This window comes from Octopus bimaculoides, chromosome 7 (genome assembly GCF_046866305.1).
Source record: "Octopus bimaculoides isolate indiv1 chromosome 7, ASM4686630v1, whole genome shotgun sequence".
In the NCBI taxonomy this organism is placed as follows: domain Eukaryota; kingdom Metazoa; phylum Mollusca; class Cephalopoda; order Octopoda; family Octopodidae; genus Octopus; species Octopus bimaculoides.
The window spans coordinates 13,626,922-13,652,124 of record NC_142934.1 but is presented as its reverse complement, the minus strand read 5'-3'; the positions used below and the strand labels follow the sequence as shown (position 1 = coordinate 13,652,124).

General features: G+C 32.9%; 1 protein-coding gene across 26 annotated transcripts in view; it reads left to right on the top strand.

The window, feature by feature from the left end:
• The window catches only part of LOC106869751 (liprin-alpha-1), a 323,446-nt gene that overhangs the window by 165,047 nt on the left and 133,196 nt on the right, over positions 1-25,203 (top strand). For 16 of the 26 annotated variants that reach the window (XR_016242520.1, XR_016242519.1, XR_016242518.1 and 13 more), the window contains exon 5: positions 16,737-16,865. The exons of the other annotated variants lie outside the window; for them this stretch is intronic. Coding sequence is in view for 13 of the 16 variants with exons in the window: in XM_089354794.1 (XP_089210920.1) it covers positions 16,737-16,865 (129 nt within the window). In the remaining 3 variants the exon portion in view is untranslated. The remainder of the gene's footprint in view (positions 1-16,736; positions 16,866-25,203) is intronic. 26 annotated transcript variants of the gene reach the window in all.

The following is a 25,203-nucleotide window of genomic DNA, read 5'->3' as shown; positions in this document are numbered from 1 at the left end:
ACCAGCAACCTGGAATTTCTTCCCTGCTTAGATTTTTTTTCTACAGACAACCACCAGCAGAAGTTCAAAGTAAATATCAACCACATTGATCTTGCTTGTCTTGGAGAGCCTGCAAAGGTCATGGGAATGTTGTCCCCTCCTCCTACAAACTAATTTTAAAAAATCAAAAAAAAAAAAAAAATCTTCTATACAAGTAACATGTTGCAGACTTTTTGTGTTTTTTTGTGGGGGGAGGTGTGTGTGGATTGTCGTGTTGGGACTGCTGACTGTATCTTTTAATCAGCTTTATTGTATGGAAAACAAGGTAGCAAGCTTGGAGTATATATCTTCTTGTTTACATTTAGATTGCATCTGTACACTTTATATTCTTTATATTTCTTTTTTGTTTGTTTGTTTGTTAAGAAAACATTAATGCATCTAATATAATATATAATATACATATAATTCCTAGACAAGAATATTGTTGACAGTGACTTCAAAGTTTCAGTCAGCTAAGCCGTTGTCAGACTGTTGAAACTTAGCTGACTGAAAATTCAAAGTTACTGTCAACAATATTCTTGTTTAAGAATAATAAATTTGTACTCTACAAAAGTATCGAGTAACCCATCAGATTAATGTAAAATTGTTTTTATTATAACTGAACATAAAAAAAAATGAACATTAGATATAAACATAATGGTTTAAATAGTTATTTCTGCTAGTACAGAATTGTTACAGTTAATAGGAATTTCTGCTCGAACAGAACTGTGGTAAATAGGAATTTGTTGATTACTAGTATGTATTGAAGGTAAATATTTAGAAATCATGTTTATGATCACAAAACAGCCAAACATACATTTAGCAGTGTGTGTGTGTGTGTGTGTGTGAATATATTCTGAGGGTGGTAGATGCATACATAACATATTCTACTTCCATTATATATCATTTCTCTTGAAATTGATTTAATTCTGAATAAGCATTAATAAAATTCCACAGTGGTAAACTATAATGCAGTTTTCATGTACAATAGCTTTGCTTTTATTTTAAATGTCTAAAACTCGAATATTTCTTTTTAATGTTTGCAAACTCATCTATCCTATGATTGGCAAGGCGGGGTGGTGGTAATGGTGGTGTTTCTAATTATTATGAATTAATGATTGATTTCAGTTATTTTTATATCCATAGAGAAATGAATATATACAATGTTATTATGAATTAATGTTTTATTTTGCCATGTGTCATATTCTGATAGAGAATAGCTAAGTTTTTTTGAAGAGCTGAAGTTTATTTGGTGGTCTTTTTTTTTCCCCCCCTTCGTCATGTTGTTACAGGCTGTAATCTAATAGACAGAGAAAAACTACTGTCAATAAAGATGCTTTTCTCAGGGAAGAAAAAAAAAAAAGCCAATAGAAAATAAATAATCCATTTATAACAAATTATAATAAATGAAAATCCGAAAATGAAGGCACAGTAGTGGAGGTGCCTTTAAAATTTGAAAGGCTTTTCATGAAAATTGTATGAGATGACGATTTAATTGAACTAATTTCGTTACCTGAGTTGATATTTCTGTTCTATAATTACGAATGTTTATATTGTTTTTAACCTGTGTTAACGAATTAGATCAACGAACCTGTGTTTCTGTTGTTTCTACCTACAGTAATGAATGAGATCAAAAGACTTAGAAACCTTGTCATAGAGTAAGAGATGTTGTAGGAAGAAGAGAACTGCAATAATATATCCCTTGCCTTTGTTTTCAATTGTTAACCACTAATTCCATAACTTCCTAGGGAGAGAGAGAGAGAGACTATAGCCCCACTCTTCACTAGCTTTTTTTTCTTCTCTTACTGAATATCTAAATTTGAAAATCCATTCAACAGAATGGATGACAAATATCAAATCCTGAAGAGAAAGCAGTAAACTTTTCATTACAAGACTAACAGAAAGAATTATCCTCTATGGAATGAATCTCATAGCAGGTGATCTTGAACTCTGCTGTGCATGCACACTAAGTTTTAATGTTCTAGCTCACTTTTGCTGTTTACAGCAGTGCTTGGAAGGAAGGTGTGTAGCGTTTGATCATTGTGTTGACCATAACAGAGAAAGTTGAGTAGAGAATCTGGATCAAATTTTGTCAAAAGCTTGGTGATACTTGCTCAGGGGCCTACACAAAGTTTTAAAAAAGTTTTCATTGTTCTCGACACAATCAAGGAGATCTTGTGCAACTGAAACCCAAGTGTCTTCCTGGTCATTTGAAAGCAGTTTTGGCACAAACTTGGAAGGCATGTGTCTCATACCCAAATCTTCAGTGATAATGGACTGAACTGGACCGCAACTAATCTGCACATGCCCTGATAACTCACAGATGGTAATTAGATGATTTCCCCTCACAGCTGCATGCACATCTGCAACATTTTCCTCACTTCTGCTGGTTGTGAGTCTCCCAGAATGTTTGTCAAGATTGACATTTTTGGAGACTTCTTGGAAACCATAGAGTTTCAAATGTGTGGCTAGTCATCAGCCATTGGGCTCTGACCCCAACGGCCAAAGCCTAGCCACACACTTTGTGGTCAGGCTCCAATGGCCGAAGACTAGCCACATGCTTGAAACTCAGAGTACCAAGGAGTTTGAATCAAGCTGTTTTGTTCGCTGTTTTGCTCTCTCTTTCTCTCTCTCTCTCTCTCTCTCTCTCTGTCTATATATATATATATAGATATGTATATACACACAGACACACATATATGTATATATACACACACACACACACACACACACACACACACACACACACACATATGTATATATACACACACACACATATGCAAAGTTATATTAGCTCTATCTCACATCTGAAATTAATATATTTAGCTTAACAAATCTCAATAACTTAATGGATCATTCAGACTACAACTGTGGATCCTCCCCACTCTCCCTTCTCCTCTCCCCCTCTCTTATTCTTAGTTACATTTTCCCACAAATTCTCTTCACCTCACTATAAACCTTGGCTACCACCTTATTGTTTTTATTGATTCTTATTTCACCCTCTCCCCATTTCTAACCTAGATATCAATAATGAGAAGTGTGAAGTTGTTAAGTAGTAAATTACAATTGATAATTCTTTAGCTTCTAACTGCTACCTTTACTACTACTACTACTACTACTACTACTACTACTACTACTACTGCTACTGCTAGCTCACTCCATTTACTTTTAATGATGGTTGTTAAAGGAACCTTAATTGTCCTCTTTGGGAGATTTTCCTCCAAATTAGATTTGCACTTTTACGAAGTACGTCTTGCATTATACTTGGTTTTTAAAAGAAAACGTTTTACTGGCTCTGTTTGCAAATATTGATTTTTCCTAATTCTTTTTTAATTAAAGGTATTTATATAATTGCAACCATAACTTAAACAGAATTTGTTTCCTTGTTTGTATTCTGTTGCATAAGATATATAATATACCGTATTACATTGTATCATGCATGCGTATGAGTAGAAGGGGCTGTAAGTGTTTTTGTGTGCGTGATAAAGAATTTTTATATTACAGCTATGCATTATATTGTTTGCAAAAAAAATAAGGAAATGGTATTTCTTTCCTTTCACATCATAGTGTTTTTTTACGTATCCCCCCTTCATTACTTCTGAATGATCTTCTCTGTCTGTCTGTCTCTCTCTCTCTTGCATGCACACATGCATGCATAATAGCACACACATACACAATTTTATAATTTCCTGTTTTTACCTTTGTTAAAATGTGCAATATCACAGAAGCAGTCACTTTGCTCTAACTTCCAATTCATTTTACCATCTTGAAGTCCTCCTCCTATTGAATGACTTACCAACAAAATTCCTTTAGAACTACTTTCACAAGAGAAATACTTTGTCTTTTTGACTTATTCGGTTGACCTCATACTAAGTAATAATCTCTCCCCCAGTTTTGAATGCCCATCCCATCATTCAATATCAACTTGGAGAAGTTCACACTAAACATGAACCACAATTATCTCAGCACTTTGAAAATAACTATACTACATTAGCTGTAGGCGATTTCTCTCTTTCTTAGATCTACTCATTGAAGAAAATTTTAAATGATGGTCCATCAATTATACCATTTTCGTCTAGTTACCATAATCTCTAAGTCACACATTTTGCACATGTAAAGATCGCTCTCTGTTTTTATATGTTTATTACTTTTTATTTTAATATGTCTGGTCACCTGGGGTATGTGGTATACTTTTGCACTGCTCGTATCTATTTCTGTTACATTTTCTTTACTATTTATAAGCATTACATACTGTCTTTGAAAACATATGGTATTTACTTTACCCTATAAATACGTTCAGCACTGTCTGTGCATAACTGAGTGATTTTGATGTTATTGTCAGTTTTAATAGGACAAACCTATGTGATTAAAGGCATTTCAGCTGTGATGACTTACCTTTTGTCTTAGCTCAGGTGTAGTGTATCTTGGACTCTGTTATTTAAAATGTCCTTTATAAAAATGCATAGATAAATAAAGAAAAAATAATAAAATGGTGTGATATGAGGAAAGATTTGGTTGCTGTTTCCAGAATGCTTAGCAACCATGTAGTGATTTCTTCTGCTTGTGTGTAGATATTGTTATTGTGGATCAGCACAGTTTAGCTCTGGCCTATCAGACCCCATGGTAAAAAGTGACTACCACTTTCGAGTGCCTGACCTCCACCCTACTCCACCTCCAATTTCTGTGCACCTGAAATGATCTTCCAAGATTGCCTGTTGTAAATTATTCATATTTATATAATTAGCCTTCTATCATAATTATTTATGTTAGAAATCCTTCTAAATTATGTTCAAACGCTAACTTATTTTACTAAATCCCTCCAAATTCTTGATAATTTTTGAAATTAATTAAAGCATATAAACAGTATATTTCAGTAGAATATATTTTTAAAAGGGTTAAATGAATAATCATAAAAGTTTGATGGGGACATGCTCTTTAAGTCAAAATAATTAAAAACTTCTCTTTTTTTTAGATTTTATTGAGAGCAGAGAAGGTACAAATTCAGTTCTATTTTATTACTCTTTGCTTTTGGGAAAAATTCAATTTCATTTCCATGTTGAAAATGAACGCCTGAATTCCTTATGGAAAAATTGAGCGCGTATTTTGTTTTGTTTAATAACACTAGAAAAATGTTTTTCTTTGAAAAATCCTAATTAGATTCTGAATTTATTGTGCAATGCTGATAATTTTACTAATTAAATTAGGTGTTCTATTTTGTTAATTTTAATGTTATGACACCAATTTAATGGTTTACAACCTTAGTGGTTTTTACTGTGATTTTTCTTTTTACACATTGGTGAAATTAAAATGCTGCGTAAGGCATCACTTAAGTGGTGGTTTGTCTGGTGAATCTGTAAAACTAATCTTTCTCAATCTGTTGCCAGATTACCTCTTTGAAAATGTTGCATATATGCACACCAGACATAACCGTATCTAAACATACACAAAGTGTGTGTTTGTGTGTGGTGGGATAGGCACGGAATCATACTAAAATGTTTGTGTGTTGACTACTTGGGTGTCTTTGATTTGATGTTTCCATAGAATCCATCCATTGTTAAGTATTAAACATAAAGAAAATATCTAAAAGACATATCTTCGTATATTTGAAGACCCTCTGCACTCTCTTGTGAATCTCTTGTTTGGCTGTAGAACACTGCCTCAAAGAACTCCACCCACCCATACTGGCTTGGAAAAACAGATGTAAAATGCTAACAAATTCCTCTCTCTCCCCCTCTCTCCCCCCTCTCTCTCCCTCTCCCCCCCCCCCTCTCTCTCCCTCTCTCTCTTCCCCTCTCTCTCTTCCCCCTCCCCCCTCTCTCCCTCTCCCTCCCCCTCCCCCTCTCTCTCAATATGCTTCCTCCCCTCCCCTGAGTTCATTAATGCCTCTGAAATTCTTTCTTAGTGCTTTCCTTATTGGTTTAAAATAATATTTTTAGTAGTTTGCTCAGGTCTTCTTTACCCACCCCTAAATTGAGCATTCTGTTTTCATGTATTTTGGGTATGATACATTGAAGTTCAAAGGGAAAAGTCTAAATTCTAGTGGAGAATGAAGTGGGGAGGCATATTAATCACCATTATTATTATTATTATTATTATTATTATTTTGATATTAATCTTTCTCTTCAGGTATAGGTTAGCCTAGTCTCTCTGATCTCTCCATTCAATGTTTATTTCTGGCTGTGACATTTCCTTTTAAAGTCTTATCCTTTTTACATCTACTCAAACTAGTTTATTCCAGTTTTTTTTTCTTTTTCTTCTTCTTTTTCTTTCTTTGGTCTACCTCTGCACTGCTTACTATTGACCTGCAACATTTATTATTGCAGTTCTTATCATCACATCTCACCATATGTTTATTATTCCTCTTCAGCTTTTTGATGTTTTGTTTTGTTTTTCTTCTTCTCTTCTTTATAATTTTCATGCATTTTTTTTATTGTTTTGTATAGAAAATATCACTATACTCAGTCAGACTTCTTTTAGTAAATATAATCTTAATCTATTGCTTAAATATACAGATATAAAGATATTAGGTTTGATTCAGCTATATTCTACATACAGGGTAAAAAAAAAATTGTATATTATATTTTGTCCCAGTTGAAATACTAGCAGTACAATCCCATGAAAATAAATATTATCCAGACTTAGTACCCAGGAATTTGCCAATTTGATGACTTTTCCAAATAAGCCATTTTATGACTTTTCCACTCTAATAGATATATCATTAATGTTTGGTGCAGATGTGGCTGTGTGGTTAAGAAAATTATTTGCCAACCATGTGGTCTTGTATTCATTCCCACTGTGCAGTGCTTTGGACAAGTGTCTTCTACTATAGTCACCTGGCTTGTGAGTGGCTTTAGTTGACCGAACCTAAAAGAAGCCTATTTTGTGTGGGTGTGCATGTGTGTTGTTTGTGTGTACTCTTATCTACACATTATGTGATGGTTGTAAATCATAGTCATCATACAAGGATGGTTGTTCATCTCCAGTATTCCATGAAATACATGTCTAACTCTTGAAAAATATTACTTTACTTGGAAACAGGTGAGAGTTGGCAACTGGAAGGGCATCCAATTGGTAGAAAATTTATTGAGGTAGAAAATCTACCTCAATAAACTCCACCTGACCCATGGAAGCATGTAGAAGTTGACATTGAATGATGATAACCATGATGATTTGTATCTGAATGAGTTAAAAGTTACTACTAGGAATTGTAGGAAAATGGTAGATAGTGAAATGGTTATTATTTGGTTTTTATAGTTGTGACTAATACACTTCATTTAATCTGTGTAAGTATATTGAATATTATGTGCTGCTTTCATTTTTGGTGTTTCAAAGAGCTTTGATTTACACTAACCAACAAACCAGTAAGTCATTCTAAACAGCAACAAAGGCATTATTGGGTGTACATTTCTAAAGTCACACGTCTCATTTTGCTATTCAAACATTATGTCTGAAAAAAAGGTGGATAATCATGGCTGGAACCTGTTTTATCATAATAATCTGCTTGATCAAAGCTGACGTCGAGTTGAACAAAAAGAACAACTTAGTACCGTACAATCTAATGAGAGAACCTTTAAGCTGTCACATGCTTGACATCCTAGAAGTAGAAGTCTGTTATCTTTCATATTCTAGCATCTTTAAAAAGTAGTGGTTGTAGGTACATTCATCTTCATCATCATTGTTAGTGTTGTTGTTACAATGTTACATCTGCTTCTCCATGGCTTGCAAAACGTGGATGGCTTGCTACAGTCTGAGCTAATACTTATTTAGAGTGTTTATCTTCCTAGATGTGTTGAACCCGATGTCACATTTGTATACTACATTTTGGCATGATCTCTTTGGTTAGATGCTTTTCCTAATGCCAGTCATTTTAGTGCCTTGGTTCATTTTATGGCACACTCTAACAAATACATTGTTGATATTTAAAACATTAAACCATTGTATCTGAATGAGTTTAAGGCTACTACTAGGGATTGTAGGAAGGAGATAGATTGTAAAATGATTGTTAGTTGGTGTCCAAAGCAATGACTGATATATTTTGTTGAATATTTGTACGTATAGGCACAGGCATAGCTGTGTGGTAAGAAGCTTGCTTCTCAACCTCATGGTTCCAGGTTCAGTCCCACTGCATGGTACCTCGGGCAAGTGTCTTCTACTATAGCCTCGGGCAAACAAAACCTTGTGAGTAGATTTGGTAGACAGAAACTGAAAGAAGCCTGTCGTACGTATGTATTTGTTCCCCCCACCCACTGCTTGACAGCTGGTGTGTTTATGTCCCTGTATCTTAGTGGTTTGGCAAAAAGAGACCTTTAGAATAAGTACTAGGCTTTAAAAGAAAAGTTTTCCGGTCAATTTGTTCGACTGAAAACCATTCAAGGTGGTGCCCCAGCATGGTCACAGTCAAATGACTGAAACAAGTAAAAGATATTAAGTATATGAACTGCTTTCATTTTTGGTGTTTGAAAGAGCTTTGAGCTTACACTTACCCACAGACCAGTAAGCTATTCTAAACATCAGCAAAGACCATTATTGGTGGAATTTCTAAAGTTGCTCTTCTCATTTTGTCCTGGGCTAATTTCAGTGAACTTAATGAAACACTAAAGCATAATAACAACATCCCTGAACAGATTGATTTGTTGCAGAGACATTTATGAAATAGTGAATTGATCAGGGCTCATTTGTCAGTCCTAAATGAATTCCATTATAAGGCATAATTTAATATCTTAGGTCTATTATCAAATCCTGTGTACATGGAAATATGTGTGAGTGTAATTTAATCCTCAGATTTATTGAGTTGTACAAGCACCGTTTGGACACTAGCATGATATAATTTCTGCTGGAAAAGTGCTAGATTTATAGAATTTATATAGGAGAGGATGAACAATCTATGGCATATGTATATATATATATATATATATATATATATATATATATATATATATATATGTACATATACACCCAAGACAGCATGTGTGCATGCACATATACACACAAGATTGTTGACAAGTGGCATGTCTCTAAAATGTTGATACATTTTAAAATAGCTCTTTGAAAATGTGTTTATTTATTTCAATCTCTTTTATATTTTTGTGATGGTGAAACAAATAAACAGGAAGGCTTCTCTTGTACTCTATTCTCTCACATTCATTGTTATTAATACATCTACAAATCTATTTAGCTTTACTTCATATGAAATACTAGTTATTAACATTCCTAAATTGGCTTTTTTTTTAAAAAAAAAAAGAAAAGAAAAGAGAAGTGTAAGATATATATATATATATATATATATATATATATATGTATATATCATAAATATATGCTATAAACAGAGCACTTCTAGCTTTATAAGTAAAATAGTTATATATTTGCTTTGCCAACTTGAAACAGTGAAATTATATGGTTTGTGAGGAAATTTTGTTTAGAAAATTGGCAATTTGAGTATATATTCTCAGAATGTTGGTTGGCATCTATTTGCTATTTTAAGTTAACACTGCAGAAGCTTATGAGGGGTCTCTTTATAATCCCTCAGTCAGCTAGAAATAGCAGCCAAATTTTCTTCAAATCACACTTAGCATTGTAAAAAAAATGTAGGACACATTGAATTTTGTAGCACAAATCCCCTGATCACCTGGCACAAAGCCACCCCCTGGTGATTTTGGTGGTGCTGATACTATGCTAAAAGCACCTAGTACACCCTGCCATTAATGAAGGCCATCCAACTATAGAAAATATGCCAAAGCAAACATAAGAGCATGGTGCTGTTTCTTTCAAACCATCCAGCCCATACCAGTCTGGAAAGTGGATATTAAATAGTAATAATGATGATTATGATGAAGCTCCCCTTAAATGTATAGCCTTGTGATCATTAGTGTGCTCAATCAGATTTGACCTGGTGCTAAACAGCAATGTAGCATTGTATGAGCCAATGAGGGAGTCTCTATGTGATTGCTCAGTTTGCTAGAAATAGCAACTAAATATCCATGAGATCATATCATGCCATATTAAAAAAAGGAATACACTTTGAATAATATTGTCCTAGATACATTATGTCTGAAAAAAAAATATATATATATATATATATATATATATATATATGTATAATCACAGCTGAAATGCCTTCAACAATGCAGTGCCAACATGGTATCTGTTTACAGCTCAGTGAACTGAGCTATTGAGGTGTTTTGATCATAGACACTGTGAATCATGATCCCTTCAGCATGTAGGCCACTGTCCTGCTTCAGCTGTGGTTAGCTATGATTGACAACTCTTGAAAATATTCAAGGCACATGTCTAACTAGACATAGCTCCCTTTCTTCTCTCTGGCCCTTTCTCTCTCTCCTGTCCTCCTTTCTCCTTTTCTCTTGAACAACTTCGTAAGAGTGTTTGAGGAACCCTGTTAAAAATCACTGGTATTATTTTAAAAATAAAATTGTTTTAATTACACTTTGGATGACTCAGTATCTAGAACACACATGCACACATATATACACAAACTCAGTATCTAGAATATATATATATATATATATATATATATATATATATATATATATATATATATATATATATATATATATATATATATATATGTATATGTATGTATCTATAGATATATAGATAGATAGATAGATAGAGAGATAAATAACATGTTTCCAGTATCTAATGATTATATCTTGCTGCATAATTATTGATCAAACAGCCAGGAAGCTTGTCTAGACCTGCTGCAGTAGAAGGCTCTACATTGTTCCTCTTCTGTTTCCCTCACAAAGAACTCAGCAAATTTTTTTTTTTTTTTTTTTAGCATTTCATTTTGAAGTTAATTATATATTTTTTCTTCTTCTGTATTTTCTGAATTTAAAATTAATTTTTTTTTTTTTTTTTTTTTTTTGGGCTGAATTTTAAATTTAAAGAATATTGGCTCCTTTGGAATCATTTTCAATAATAGCTACAAAGTCTGTTATTTTTCCATTCTGTAAGTTTGGTTTTTCTCTTCCTCTGAAACATTTGTTTACTTCTCTTCAAATACAGACTTGAAGCATCCTTTTGTGGCTATTTACTTCAACCAGAAAAAGCTTAATCCTCGCCAAATTTTGTTATATGCACATGCATGCATGCATGCATGCACACACACATGTATGTGCGTGCATGTAGGCAGCAAAGTTTTTTTTGGGGGCGGGGAAAGTGAATATTTGAAGTCAACAAGTGAAAATGGTTCTAGCTGAGAGTTGAAACTTGGTCGTAGCTGCAACTCACTGACAACTCAGCTCTGATTTATAGTGTTGCATATCTACAATTATGGATGGAAGATAAATCTACAAAATAGTTCTTTCTTTAACCAGCAGAAAAATATTCCCTCCTTCCTTCTTTCCTTCCTTCCTTTTCCCTTGGTGTCAAACTCAAAGCTGCTAAGCATCAATCATTTGTAATAAGTAAGGATACTTATTGTATTTCCTGAATATTAAATTCTTTGGTAAACTATTCTTTAAAAATATTGTTTGTTGTGTTCTTGGTTGCAATAAAAGTAGAAACAGTTCTTCCATGTTTTTTTTCTCTTCCTCTGTCTGATATTTCTGTTCTAGTGCTCCCCCTCTCTTTGTCATGTGCACACGGTTACAATGTTATTGCCATTGAAAATTTTGGTTTATTTGATATATTTATTTAATTTTAGGCTTATAAAAATTTTCGAACTATGATGTATAAATGAGATAGATATATAACAAAAAAATTAAATCAACTTTACCATATTCAAATAATCCTATAATATGAATAGAAACTATAAAGGCAATGTATGTCAGAAACTTCTTGCTCTGATCAAATATAAAAGAGTGTGTGAGAGAGAGAGAGAGAGGGAGAGAGAGAGAGAGAGAGAGAGAGAGAATTTGATGTAGCATGGAAGATATAGTTTGTATAGTGTAACTTGATATAGCATTATCTATGGAAATATTTTTAACCTTTTCATAATCTTCTCAGCTGCCTGAACCTATAAAACCATCTGTTCCTTATTATTCTTTCTTTTTTCATCTGTATCAAGCCATTTATATATTTCGCTTATATGCCACATCTATATGTAGTGTAAAAGTATACTGTATAACCCAGCAATATGCAAGTGAATTAACTTATAGAAATTAACTTGTAATTTCTTGCAAGGATTTCCCCACTTTTCTTCAAGAATTGCAAAGTTGCCACTAGGTTAGGCTAGGTATGTTCTCTTTCTCCGCAGGGAAATTTAATTAAGAATTTATTAGATTGAAGAATTCAGTACATTGGCCTTTCCTTATCCGCTAAAATGATTGTTGCTATTGTTTTGCCAGAGTGTCTCACCTCTTGTAGTATCTCATAACCACTGAAGTTAGAAACTTCAAATTCTTATCAAAGAAAGTAAAATGCAAATAATTTTTTTTCTCATTTTCTATCCAAATTTTGCCCCACTACCACTTTTTTTTTTTTTTTTTTTTTTGAGCAAATATTGTAGGTATTAAGAAATTTCTATTGTTGACTTTGTTTTTCCTGTTGCATATTGATTGAAGCACAGATTATGGAAAAATAAACCATTTGAAATACACACACAAGTACATTAGCAATACTGTTTCTTACATCTATTGATGGCTATTATAGTTAGTAGTGTAAAATACATTCAGATTCTGAACACCTGTGTAGAGAAAAATCTTCTTTTTGATTCTGCTTTTTGGTTAACACTGGGAGAAATATTTCTTCCGAATATGTAGCTTAAAGGGAAGGATGTGCAACGAAGCTTAGCTCCCACCTCATCCAAACCCCCACCTCCATTTGTTATTCATTTGTTTTATCCTGAGAGTGGTGCCATTTTCTTTTAGCATTTGATTAGATTGCATAACTAAACTTTGAATTTCCTTGATTCTGTTCCTTCAAAAGGACTATTTTGTAGAATGTGCATCCTGTTTGTGCCACATTTATCTAATGGTCTACCTGGCATATCATATGCTTCTTTTTTTGTTTGCTTTCTTTCTTCTCTTCCCATTTGTCCACCATTGTATTATGTCAATAGATATCTGAGACAGCATTCAATTTGAAATTATTTTGCATTTTTCTCTTCTTCAACTCCCACACATGCACACACATCTGTACACATGTAAATGTATCTGCATGTGTGTATATATATAAGGAAGTTGAAGAGAAAATGTGAAATAATATACATATAAAGGAAGTTGAAGAGAAAATGTAAAATAATATACATATATTTTAAGTTATATATATATATATATATATATATAAATATATATATATATATATATATAAGTTGAAATGTATATTTGTATATGTATTTGCTTATTTCAAAATCAACTTGAATGGCATAAATAAAGTGAACATAGAATTGATGAAAAGCCCACTACCAAAATGATAATAAAATTTCTCTCTACCTTGTGTCAAATTTTATGTATTACTTTCTTTCTATTATTGAAATCAGTTTTATGTATTATTTCTTTTTTTTTTTTTGCTATTTTCTACATTTGTTTGTAAAATGTTGTCACATGTGCATCTGTGCACATTGATGTAAATTAAAACAATGTACCGCAATTTTCCTTGCAGCAGCACTTGTTGATTTTTTTTCTCTCACCATGTTATTGTCATTGTATATTGAATGTCAAATTTTTATTTTGTTGTTTTATTACTGAATTTCAAAAAAAAAAAAAAAAAAAAAATCTTTTTATGTCCTACCTGATAAATTATTTATATGTAGTATTTCTCAAAAAGTTGCTGCTACCAAGTATATTTATTAGATTTTTTTGTTTGTTTTATGTTCACTTTTATCACACCCTCTTTCATTGTTCAGATAGTTATTTGTCCCTTCCCTCACCTTTTCTTTAAAAAAAAAAGTAGTCCTATTCTATATAGCTGAATTACTTTTTAAGTTTGCCATATAAAATGCAATTAAAATTCAAACACACAATCACACACATATATACACTAATACATATGTGACAGATATAAATCAGAATCCGATTTGTATTAGACACATATGACTACAACTAGATGCTTGTACATAAACATTTATTTGAATGCAAGTTCTGATGCTTTCCCTTTAAACATTTCTTCGTTATCTATTTAATTACATATTGAAAAAAAAAAAAAAAAGGATGAGAAAAGGCTTTACTTTAAGCACTGTTTCAATTCTTTCGTACAGAATTTCAAAAATTCCATGGAGACTTTTATTTAACTCTTGATATAAAAATGTAAGGAAATTTAAAAAGTACAGAAAATACATTTGGTGGTGTTAAGTAGGGCAATTCTTTGAAAGTTCCCATTTTGAATTCAGTTACTGCCTTTCCCTGTAATATAGTTGGCTTAATGAATTTTATTCATTGAGCTACTGTTTGACTTGAAACCAGGTAAATTATTCTAACTTGTTACCTGCTTAATAATTATTATAATCATTAAAATGTAAGTGATGACTTTTGATATTGTGCCACCTTTCATTGGAATCTTGACTATATCTGAGAGAACCTTTGAACCTGCTATAAACAGCAAACTTTGGTTTTAATATCCCCTTTTCATGTAAAAATAAAAAGGCGGGCAGCAAAGACCCCCTTCAGTTATGAATTACTATGGGGTCATACCTAAAAGATTCCTCTCCGAGGTACAAGTCTTGGCAAGGTTGTTTATGGAGGACCAGCAGTTGCCCAATCGGACTCACTACCTCTTTAGCTCCTGCGCGACACACCTTCATCCCTCTTCATGTAATAGGTTTCTTTTCTCATTGACATCTTTCACTACAGATGCTTTTCCTTAACTATGAGGTTGCCTGCACCAGTCTCCAACTCCTTGAGCTATTGCTATCATGAGGAGTTCCTGTACAATGATACTTCTGTATTCTATCAGCAAACTACTTGGTGCCTATAAGATATTTAATATAAAACTGCTGTCCACTGCAGTATCCTTTTGTCTTTAACACTGGGTTTTGCCCCCATTCAACATCAGTTGCCTACACAACACATCTGGTTACTGAGAACAATTGATATTGTGAAATATGCATTTCCATATGATCATAATCACTTATGATCATTTCCGTATGATCATAATTACTTATGATCGTTTCCATATGATCATAATCAGTAACCATTGGATTTGAGTTGGCTATTCTTGGAATTTAGTAGTTATTTATTTGGTAATTACTGTTTTCCTTAATGATATAGAAGGAAAAGCTGCATAGGTGAATTCATTCATCAACATGATTCTAGAATTTATCGGTTACCAAGCAGCAGTTAATAAGTCTCCTCCATAGACGCATTATCTTGTATATTTAACCTTGGGTTGGCTCAAAACAAACAAAATACTAGATGAAATAAAGGATTGAAGTATATCCAGAGACTTGAAGTAGGATGATATTATTATCATCACTAATAGTGATGTTTAAATCATAGCAAAAGCAATGCATTTGAAAATGACACTGAATTAGTTCTCATGTTTTCATGCAAATTTGAACAATTTGGCTGCCATTATCAGAAAGAATTAAGAACAACTTCTAGACTATTAGAAATGATATTATTACTCAACCTCCACTAAGAGCAAAATGGCACTGAACTACAACTGTCACTTGTTAAAGCTATTCTGTGTCTAAATAATATTATTAAGTCCAAGACAATTATTGTGATTAATTGCATTATATTGTCATTACGTAGAAAATAACAATGTATGTTTATTAAACTGTATTTCTTCATCTTGTAGGGAATGGTTAACTTTCGCATAATAAATGAATGTAAAATTAGGGTTTAGTGAGATAATGATTTAACTGAAGTTATACACAAGATATTAATTAGCAATAGAAAATTAAATAAAAATAATATTTCTTGCTAGGTATAACTATATGTGTGTGCATTACACACACTGTTAGGATCTATCTAACACAAAATAGACACATGCACAACTATTTCATGTTGCATTAAGGTTTATTATTCTGTTGATTTGTATTATGCATAAATAGCTGCTTAGAAAAGGGTTAAGAGAAGATTACAGGCAATTCATTGATTTGTACTTCAGAGTGTTTTGAGATTTTAAATGCTTTCCTTTTTTTTTTTTTTTTTTTTTTTTTTTTGTAACATACACAAACACACATACATATATGCCCAAGATCTGTTTATATGAAAACAAAACTCATCTACCTGAAACAAAACAATTCTAATTAGAGAAGACTATCCATTTAGTTTTGTTAGTGGAACAAAATTAAAATATTATTCCTATGTTGCTAGTTGTATATCTTTGCCTTACATTGATCTTTGAATAACAAAATCATATTGGATTTTGTTTTGAGATCGTTCTTCCTAACTGAGCTACTAACAATTTGAATTTTTTAAATGTTCCTAAAAGTTGAATGAATGTATTTATACTGCCAGAAGTTTAAACAAGGAGAGGAAAAAAAAAACTAACCAAAAACAACAACAAAAGGATGAAGCGACTTTTGTGGGAGTGTCATGAGAAATAGTTCTAAATAATGGTAAACATACTGGTGGATCACATTGTTGTAGATGGTACCACAAATGGTACAGACATTCACAAAATATGGAAAACAAGAATTTAGTTTAAATTTATGATACTCTTTGGAATTTATGGATTTATTGTCTTATGAAATCTTGCAACCCAGCAACGAGGTAATGGCCAAGGTGCCTGCCGAAAGCAAGGTTTTGTACAGAAGTCTAAGCGCTCCAACACACAACAGACACTGAAGAAAAACAATTTTTTTTTCTATATAGCTGTTCACACTGCGGGAGCAGCAAGCAAAGTCCAGGCATTCAAGTGGGAGCACTGAAGATGGTAAACTCCTTAAGGGAACCTCCTCGGAGGGTACACAAGATGGTGATAATAAAGATCTTCATCCTAAGGTATGTTGTCGATATTGAACCCTGCTTTTCCAACATCAGAAATTAACATTACCTTAGGTATAAAGTTGTAATAGGTGAGTGAGTTAGTAGAAAGCAAATTCTCTTAGTTATTTTTGCAGGGAATTAATCCTTCCTATAGCATCAGCCAGGCTCAGATGTCTGGTTTCATTTCCAGCATTTAATACCTAACTTCTTTAATTCTTTTAACCTGCATCTCATCTCATACCACTTGGAATATTGGATTATATCACAGAACTAGTAAAGATTGAACAAGGAATATATATGTATATAAACATACGCACACACATATATATATATATAAACACTCATGCATATATATTTATATATATGCACACATATATATATACACACATACACACATTTGTGTGTATGTGTGTGTGTATATATGTATATACATATGTGTGTGTATGTGTATATACATATATAAAATACAGGCATACATATACACTCATACATACACAGACATATAAAACCCAGACAGATCATTTATTTCAAATAGTCATTCCACTTCCTCCTTACACTTTTTTTTTCTCATTTTGGTTTCGATTTTTGTTTTGCTTTGTTTATTTTTTGTCATAGCAGCTTTACTTTGAAAACCATTTTGTTTGAAATGTATCAAATTCCAGCAACAACTATAGATTATAGACCCAAAAAGAAAAAAATAATGAGGCAAAAAAAAAAAAGAAAAAGAGACATAAAGAGAGATGGTTTCTATTATGTTTCTGGTTTTTTTTTTCTTTCCGACTAATATCAATTGTGTCTTTGTTATGCATGTCCTTCAAATAAATGTATGTCTGTACAAAATGTTATTTAACGTAAAATAAACATTTCTTGTGCAGTTAAAATATTCAAGGCTTATATATATATATATATATATATATATATATATCCCCTATTATTTAGTTGCTGTCTTTTTAGTTATGATTTTTGTTGTGTATTAATATCTTTATTAACAACCCCTTCTTTAACCATTCATCGATTGTGCCCCTCTTTTTTCTTTAAATTTCTCTATCTTTTTTTTTTAATTAATTTCCTTGCTTGCTGTGTGTTTTTTCTGTTTTCTTTGTATTATTTTTCTTTGTCTCACATGCGTCATGTCTCCATTCATTATTGTATTCGACATGTTGAGCTAAAATGTTAAATAAATGTACCAGGAGCTAAAAGATGTACACACACGTATATATATATATATATATATATATATATATATATATATATATATATATATACAAACTTGTGTGTATGTGCATGCGTCAATGCACATGTGCCCGGTGCTAGTTTTCAGCAATTCCTCTTCCCTTGTCTGCCTGTCTGTCTCTCATTTTGGCATGTTGAAAATTTGAGAAAAGGAAAGAACCAGAAGTTTTAAATTATCTCAATTTAGTTTTAGCCTTGGGGGGCGGTTCCTGTGTTCATTATTGAATTATGTTTTGATACATTTTGAACATACCTGTGCAGACTTGTCCGCACATGTAAACGCAGTTACTACATATGTATACATATATGCACAGTTGTAATTAAGATGTATTTTAATTGATTTTTCTGTTCAGGTATGTATTCATTGAGATTTACTTAGGATGTATGTCTGTATATATGTCGAGAAGCAAGATTTGAGATATTTTTAAAAGTATTGTTGGTGATGAATTAAAAAAATAAATTTTTTTAAATTAAAATTTGGCTTTTAACTTCTGCCACAGCTCATGATCTAATCACACTATGCTTTTAAAATGCCTGAGCCATAATATTCTTTAACTCCATTATGTCTTCAACTAACCATATATTCTGATATTTATGTTTTATGTTTCTTTTGCCTTTAAGAATCACTGTTGCTTTTTTTTTTTTTTTTTTTTTTTTTTTTTAAAGATTTCAAATCTTCATCCTTATCATTGTTGTAATATTTCCACAGGTCTACAGAACTAATTATCACCATGCAACATTTCATTACTTATCCAACTTTGTCTAGAATCGTTTCTTTTCCTTGTCGTTTTGGTTTACTTTTCCATGTCAACTTCCCCTCATCCACCAACTTGTATATCTTCCTCAAGTTTCCTCTATTTGCTTTATATGTTTTTATTCCTGATTTGTCTTGCATGCATTTTCTTTCCTTTTCTTTGTATTTAGTTTGGCGCGGGGGCTTGATTTGATGGGCATTTTGCAAGGCTTAAAAGACCGATGGGATCAATGCAGTTAATGTTCCTCTTGAACAGTTATAAGTTGACTACTGCAGAGAAGGAATTCTGGGAGTGAAGTACATGATGCAATTGTTAGTGTGAGGTCCAGTGGTAGAGGACACAGTGTGAATAGCAAGGAGAAACAAAGACATTAGTGCGTTAGGAGTGTTTGAGTGAGAGTGGCACAAGACCAGCTAGCTCCAAGTAGCAGGGACCACTGCTGTAGTAGAAAAGGAGAAATAAGCAGAGCAGGAGACACATTTGTGGCGCAAAAGGTTGGAAAATAGCTTCATGTTAATCATTGGCTTTTCTTTTGATGTGGCCTACGGTGTGTGTGTGTGTGCATGCATGTAGCAGCACAGCACCACCACCACCACCACCATGTAGATGCAGAGAGCTAGTTGTTGATGATAAGGGGGTATGAAGCATCTTCTGTCTGTGAAGGGGAAAGCTAGCTTTTGTGATGCAGCTTTGGCTAGGAGAGATCTTCAGTGATATTTTGGGCTAGCATTTGAAGTGATCATAAACTTGTGAGTTGTTTTGTCTCTAATGGGGATATGGGGGTATGATACCTTCTTGATACATGCAATGTCTTCATGCTGTTGAAAGAAACCAGGTTGACATGACCTTATATGAAGATGTTTGTAAAGCCTCTATTCTTGGGAGTCAGTGTAGATTTGGTAAGAGATGTTTAGGTTGATTGGAAATGGAAGCTTAGGGAGCACTGAAGGGTGGTATCATCTACATCAGTAGTTCTCATCCAGGGTCAATATGACCCTTACAGGTTCACATAAGATTTTGTTGTAAAAATCTATGTCCAATAAACTGGTTATACTTCTACAATGCACAAAATATTTTTTTTAATGTTTTATACAATTCTTAATGATTATAAAAATATAATAGGATTTTTTTAAACATTAAATGGCTTTTGAGGGTCCATCTGACTAAAAGAGGAATCAAAGAAAGGTTCATAATTAAAAAATGGTTGAGAACCACTGATCTACATTAAAAGTGAACATTTTTTTTGGGGGGGGGGGGGATGTGCCAGTTTATGCAGTTAGTAGAATTGGCTTAATCATCAATGCTCATCATGTGTTACTAGTGTTTCAGGATTATGGCATTCATATTTGCCTTTTTCAGTATTTCTAGATAGTACCTGCTGGAATTCTACTTGAGGCATCAGTTAGATTCTGTCTTCCCACTTCATATTGTAATTCTTGAGATCTTTGAGGGCTGTAATCTCCAGTGATATATAGCTTAGTATTTTTAATAGCAGATTTAGATCAGCTTTCGAATAGGAAAGCTATTGACTTATAGCAAGTTTGAATTTTTGTGTTAATAAGTAATGTTATATTTTTCAACTGAATTATCTGTGTTAATGGCTTTTAACATCACACTGACCATTTTCTTTCCTATATCATAAAATCCTTGTCAATAAAAGCAAATTGGCACCCCATTTTATAGTAGGACAGAAACCGTTGAGGATATAGGCAGGTAATGAATCAAGTATTGAAACAGATAATGAACCTGCTGTGAGTTTTTTTTATTGCTTTAATAACATTCAGCTGACAGTGGAAAATGTTGACATTATTTAACTTCAGACAAGGATGCTACAATCTCAACAAAACTCTGATCAATTTTGAATAGTATATAATTAAGCCAACAAAATGCCTAAGTTCTTTGGAATTCTCAGGCATAGGTAACATAGTGACTGGAGTCTACCAGGGTCTAGTAGCATCTTGCTTTTTCTAAAATATTGCCTAAAAATAATTATTTACATTTTGAGAGATGAGTGAGAACACTACTTCTCAGGTGCATTTGAAAAAGGTTGCAAATTTCCTCATGGATCCTTTTATTCCTTGTATATATTACACAGGATCAAAGTGATGAGCTATTCATTTCGAGTCCTTAACAATTTGCCTCATTTCTCTACTGAAAATCCACCACTTCATTCTATTTGTCACTTCAGAAAGCAATCACATAAATTGATACAATTCGTTATTTGTATCAAAGGATGTAAAATGTTGTTCCCATGGAGGCAGGCATGAATGTCAACAATACTGAAATGGCAATTTTTGTGAAGTAAGCTCGAAACATTGTGAATGAATAGGGAGATAAATGTATCTGTGTATCTCTATTAACTGTAGATGCATAGTTAACAACTAAACACTGTTTATCACCACTTTTATTGACCACAACAACTAGAGAATGCAATGACAACTTTGAAGTTATATATATTATCTCAGCCAGTAGTTTATTAATCCCAACTTTAATGAATTCATAATCTTCAAAAGAGCAAATTCCGAGTGGAACAGCATATCAGTATTGCTTCCACTGAAGTTTCTAAGCTTAAACCAATGGATATTGAGGATTTTGAAGGTTTGTCAAATAGGATATTAAATTTCAAATAATTTCATGCATTGGACACAGTTAAAGGTGGGAGTTTACTTTTGAATTCCTCTCTGAAGTGACTGGAATTGCGTAGGCGGCTGTTATTTATTTCCAATTATGTTAAGCTGATTCCCATCAGGAGTAGGATTTAATACCAAGCATTTTCAAAATATCTTTGAGAATCAAAAATATTTCACTACTGCTATCAGTAAGCAGCATCTATTGACTACGTTCATTTACAAAACCCAAAACAAATTGGGTGTTGGCTGGGATGATATTATAAGTCCGACTGGTGTACAACATATCTTTGAAAAATATCATGTTATCTTAAACATTGTCTATCAACAGCAGGATAGTCTCTGGAGCTATGTAAGACTTTTGATTCATTCCAAAAACAAGTTTCAACCCGAATCGAAGTTGATATCTCAACTATGTCCGTTCACAATAGTGAACCTGACCATTTGGACTGTAGAAGCAGCATCCTGCAGCATAAAGGTTTTCCTAGCTTTATGAGACAAGGCAACATCTGTGGAAAATTGCTTTTTGATCAGTTTCCTCAGCAAAAAGTGTCTCATTTTTTCTTGCCAAATTTTAGAAATTTGCAAATATTTTGATATTTGTCTAAGAGAACTGACTAAGATATTAAATAGTCTTGTTCTTTAACTGTACAAAAAGGTTTTTAGGTACTTTGCTGCCACAATATTTTTGCTCTTGAATTGTATAGAGTACCATCATCAGCTTCCTCTTTTGTAATCTGAAGTTACTCTATTTTACTTGTAGTAACCAGGTGTTTTATCTTCTGGACTTAATCAAAATAAATCCAATTTACTGTTCTCATCTGGCTTCATAAATCTAATATATCTTTCAAACTGGCCAATAAATTTATTGATGGCTTCTACAGAATTAACTTTTAACCCAAGAGAGATGATCCTTATTAATGGCATAATTGATTATAACAACTTCTGAAATGTGATAATTTGTCTAATTTCAAGGAGTCAGTTTCCAGTTATAAATGTATTTCACACTTCAGGAATTGTCAACTAATGAAGTCCTTTTATCCACCATTTATTATAAGCAGCAAACTGTTCAGCTACGGGTAAGAATACCACATAGAAGAACAACTTCCATAACAGAGCTCCCATAATTTCATATAATTTTACCATTAGGAATTAACAGTAGAAAACAACAATAGAATATCCAGTATCATCAGGTATTGTTAGGTCAATGATTTGAACCTGATAAGTGCTGAGTCTTTGAATTTAATGGTTGTGCATGTTGCTTACTTTCAAGAAGCATCTTACATGCTAGGAAAAGTTTGCAAGAGTTTATTTCTGGCTTTCACAATGTTAAACTGCCAAGAGATATCTTTAGCTTTGAGTTGGCTTACTAGATTTTTGTAGAATTTTTTTTTTGTTCAACAGTAAATTTAACTCAGTATTGCAAGCTACTGAAGTATTGGTAAATTATGCAGGATTCCTATTGCCTAAAACAAAGATCTACACCTATTACAGATGTTATGTAATTAAGGCTAGGTACACCACATGTGCAATGTAACTTGGTACCACTGATTGGATACAAACTATTAACTTTTTGAATGACAAGCCAACAGATGGCTTAGCAGACTGCTACTTCTGTTAGAAAAATTAGTTCACCTACTATTTGCCTAATTGAGATATATATATATATATATATATATATATATATATATATAAAAAACATTCATATGCAATATTTTTGAGTTCCTTGCTAAGCTGTTACTTGTATATGCAATTATTTTCCTATTGAAGCTGTTTTACTATCTGGTTCCCAATTTTTCTCTTCTGTCTGAAAATCTATCACAGCTATAGTGACCTATTCTCCACTCATTTCTCACTTTATTTTCCAAAATTACATATCTCTCTTTGTCTCTCTCTCTCTGCTGTGTGGTTAAGAACATCAATTTGAATTATGTGATTCCAGGTGTTTGCCTTTATAGTCTCAAGCCAGCCGATACCTTAAATGAATTTCATAAACAGAAACTATGTGGAAGCCTGTTTCTGTTTGTCCTCCCTCCACCACCAGTTGACAACTGGTGTTGGTTTGCTTATATCCCCATAACCTAGTGGTTTGGCAAAAGAGGACTGATAGAATAAATAGGTTTAAAAAGTACTGGGGTCACTTAGTTCAACTAAAAACTTTAAGGTGGTGCCCCAGCATGACTGTAGTCCAATGACTAAAACAAGTAAAGAGTTAAAGATAAATTAAACAACCATGTTAATCTGTGATACTGCTTTATTTTTGATCCCTCTGTCTGAAGCTATCTTAGTTTACAAAGAATTTATACCCTCAGCATTTACTGGAAGTATTTCTCATGTCTAACTAGTTTGTTTCAAGTTGTAATTCATCCTTGCAATGCAAGGAGTGCTCACGCATGTTATTATACTCATTACCCTGAGATGAAGCAGTAAATGTATTTCATGCGAGAAAAATAAACACAAACTGGTGCTTTGAAATATCCAATGCTGGAAGTTTTCAGCATAATGGTCTGTTTTGATGAGACAGTGAAGTTGAAAGATAATGTTTAACAATATACTTAGGCTCATTTTTGCAATTAATAGTTTTTACTTGATTCTCATTGTTTTAATTTATTAGATTGGCTGTACCAACCCAGGCAGCCAAGTCTGTTTATTCTCCAGAGGTTTCCTTGAGATATTTAGCCTTTTCTGTTATTGTTTTCTACCTCCCAAAGTAAATTAAGAATTGAGTGCAGGCTATTGCTCATGGCTTTAATTGCTATAAAAATAACTTTGTTGATATAAAGTAGCCAGGGATTGATTCACTAACAATGATGATAAAATAATGATAGGGATAATTTGCAGCTTATCAAAATGAGGATTTTACTAGATCATGTGGATTGGCTATCTTTTATTTTCCATTTTTTCTTTGTTTCAGTCATTAGACTGTGGCCATGCTGGGGCACCATGTTGAAGGATTTAGTCAAACAAATCAACTCCTGTACATATTTTTCTTTTAAAGTCTGGTACTTTATTGTTCTCTTAGGCTGAACCACTAAGTTAGAAAGCTGTAAACAAGTCAATACTGGCTGTCAAGTGGTGGTGGAGTATATGCACACATGTGCACACACACACACACACACACACATACACACACACACACACACACTGCTCAACTACATGTATACATATATATATATCAGAATCACTTTCTCATGCGCACATACACTCAAGCACACAGTGAGCCTCCAGAAAGCTTCCATACACCAAATTTATTTGCAAATCATTGGTTCGTGTGAAGCAATGGAAGATACATGCCCAAGGTGCCATGCAGCAGGACTGAACCTGAAACCATGTGGTTGCAAAGTGATCTTCTTAATCACATAGCTATGCCTGCATAGAACAATGTATGCTAGCACAACACAGAGTTTCCTTGGTGAAAACCTGGAAGAGATTAATATAATTAATTCATTTGATCAAATTAAAATAGAGACTGCTTTTATTTGTGAAAACAGCACAAATGCACAGCAGCCAATATCAAAATATTTTCTTCAGAAACTTCCCCTTCTATTTCGGATAATTGTTGCTGTTGTAATTGTTTATTCAATAAATACATGGTCACTTAAAATGTTTTGCAGAATCAAACAGTTATCTTTCGTCTCATTAAGTTTCCGTTGTTGAACTCTTGTGTTCAATATTTAATTAAAGAAACGAAAACAAAGTGGAAAAATTATCATCTGTTTAACTCTGTATAAAATAATG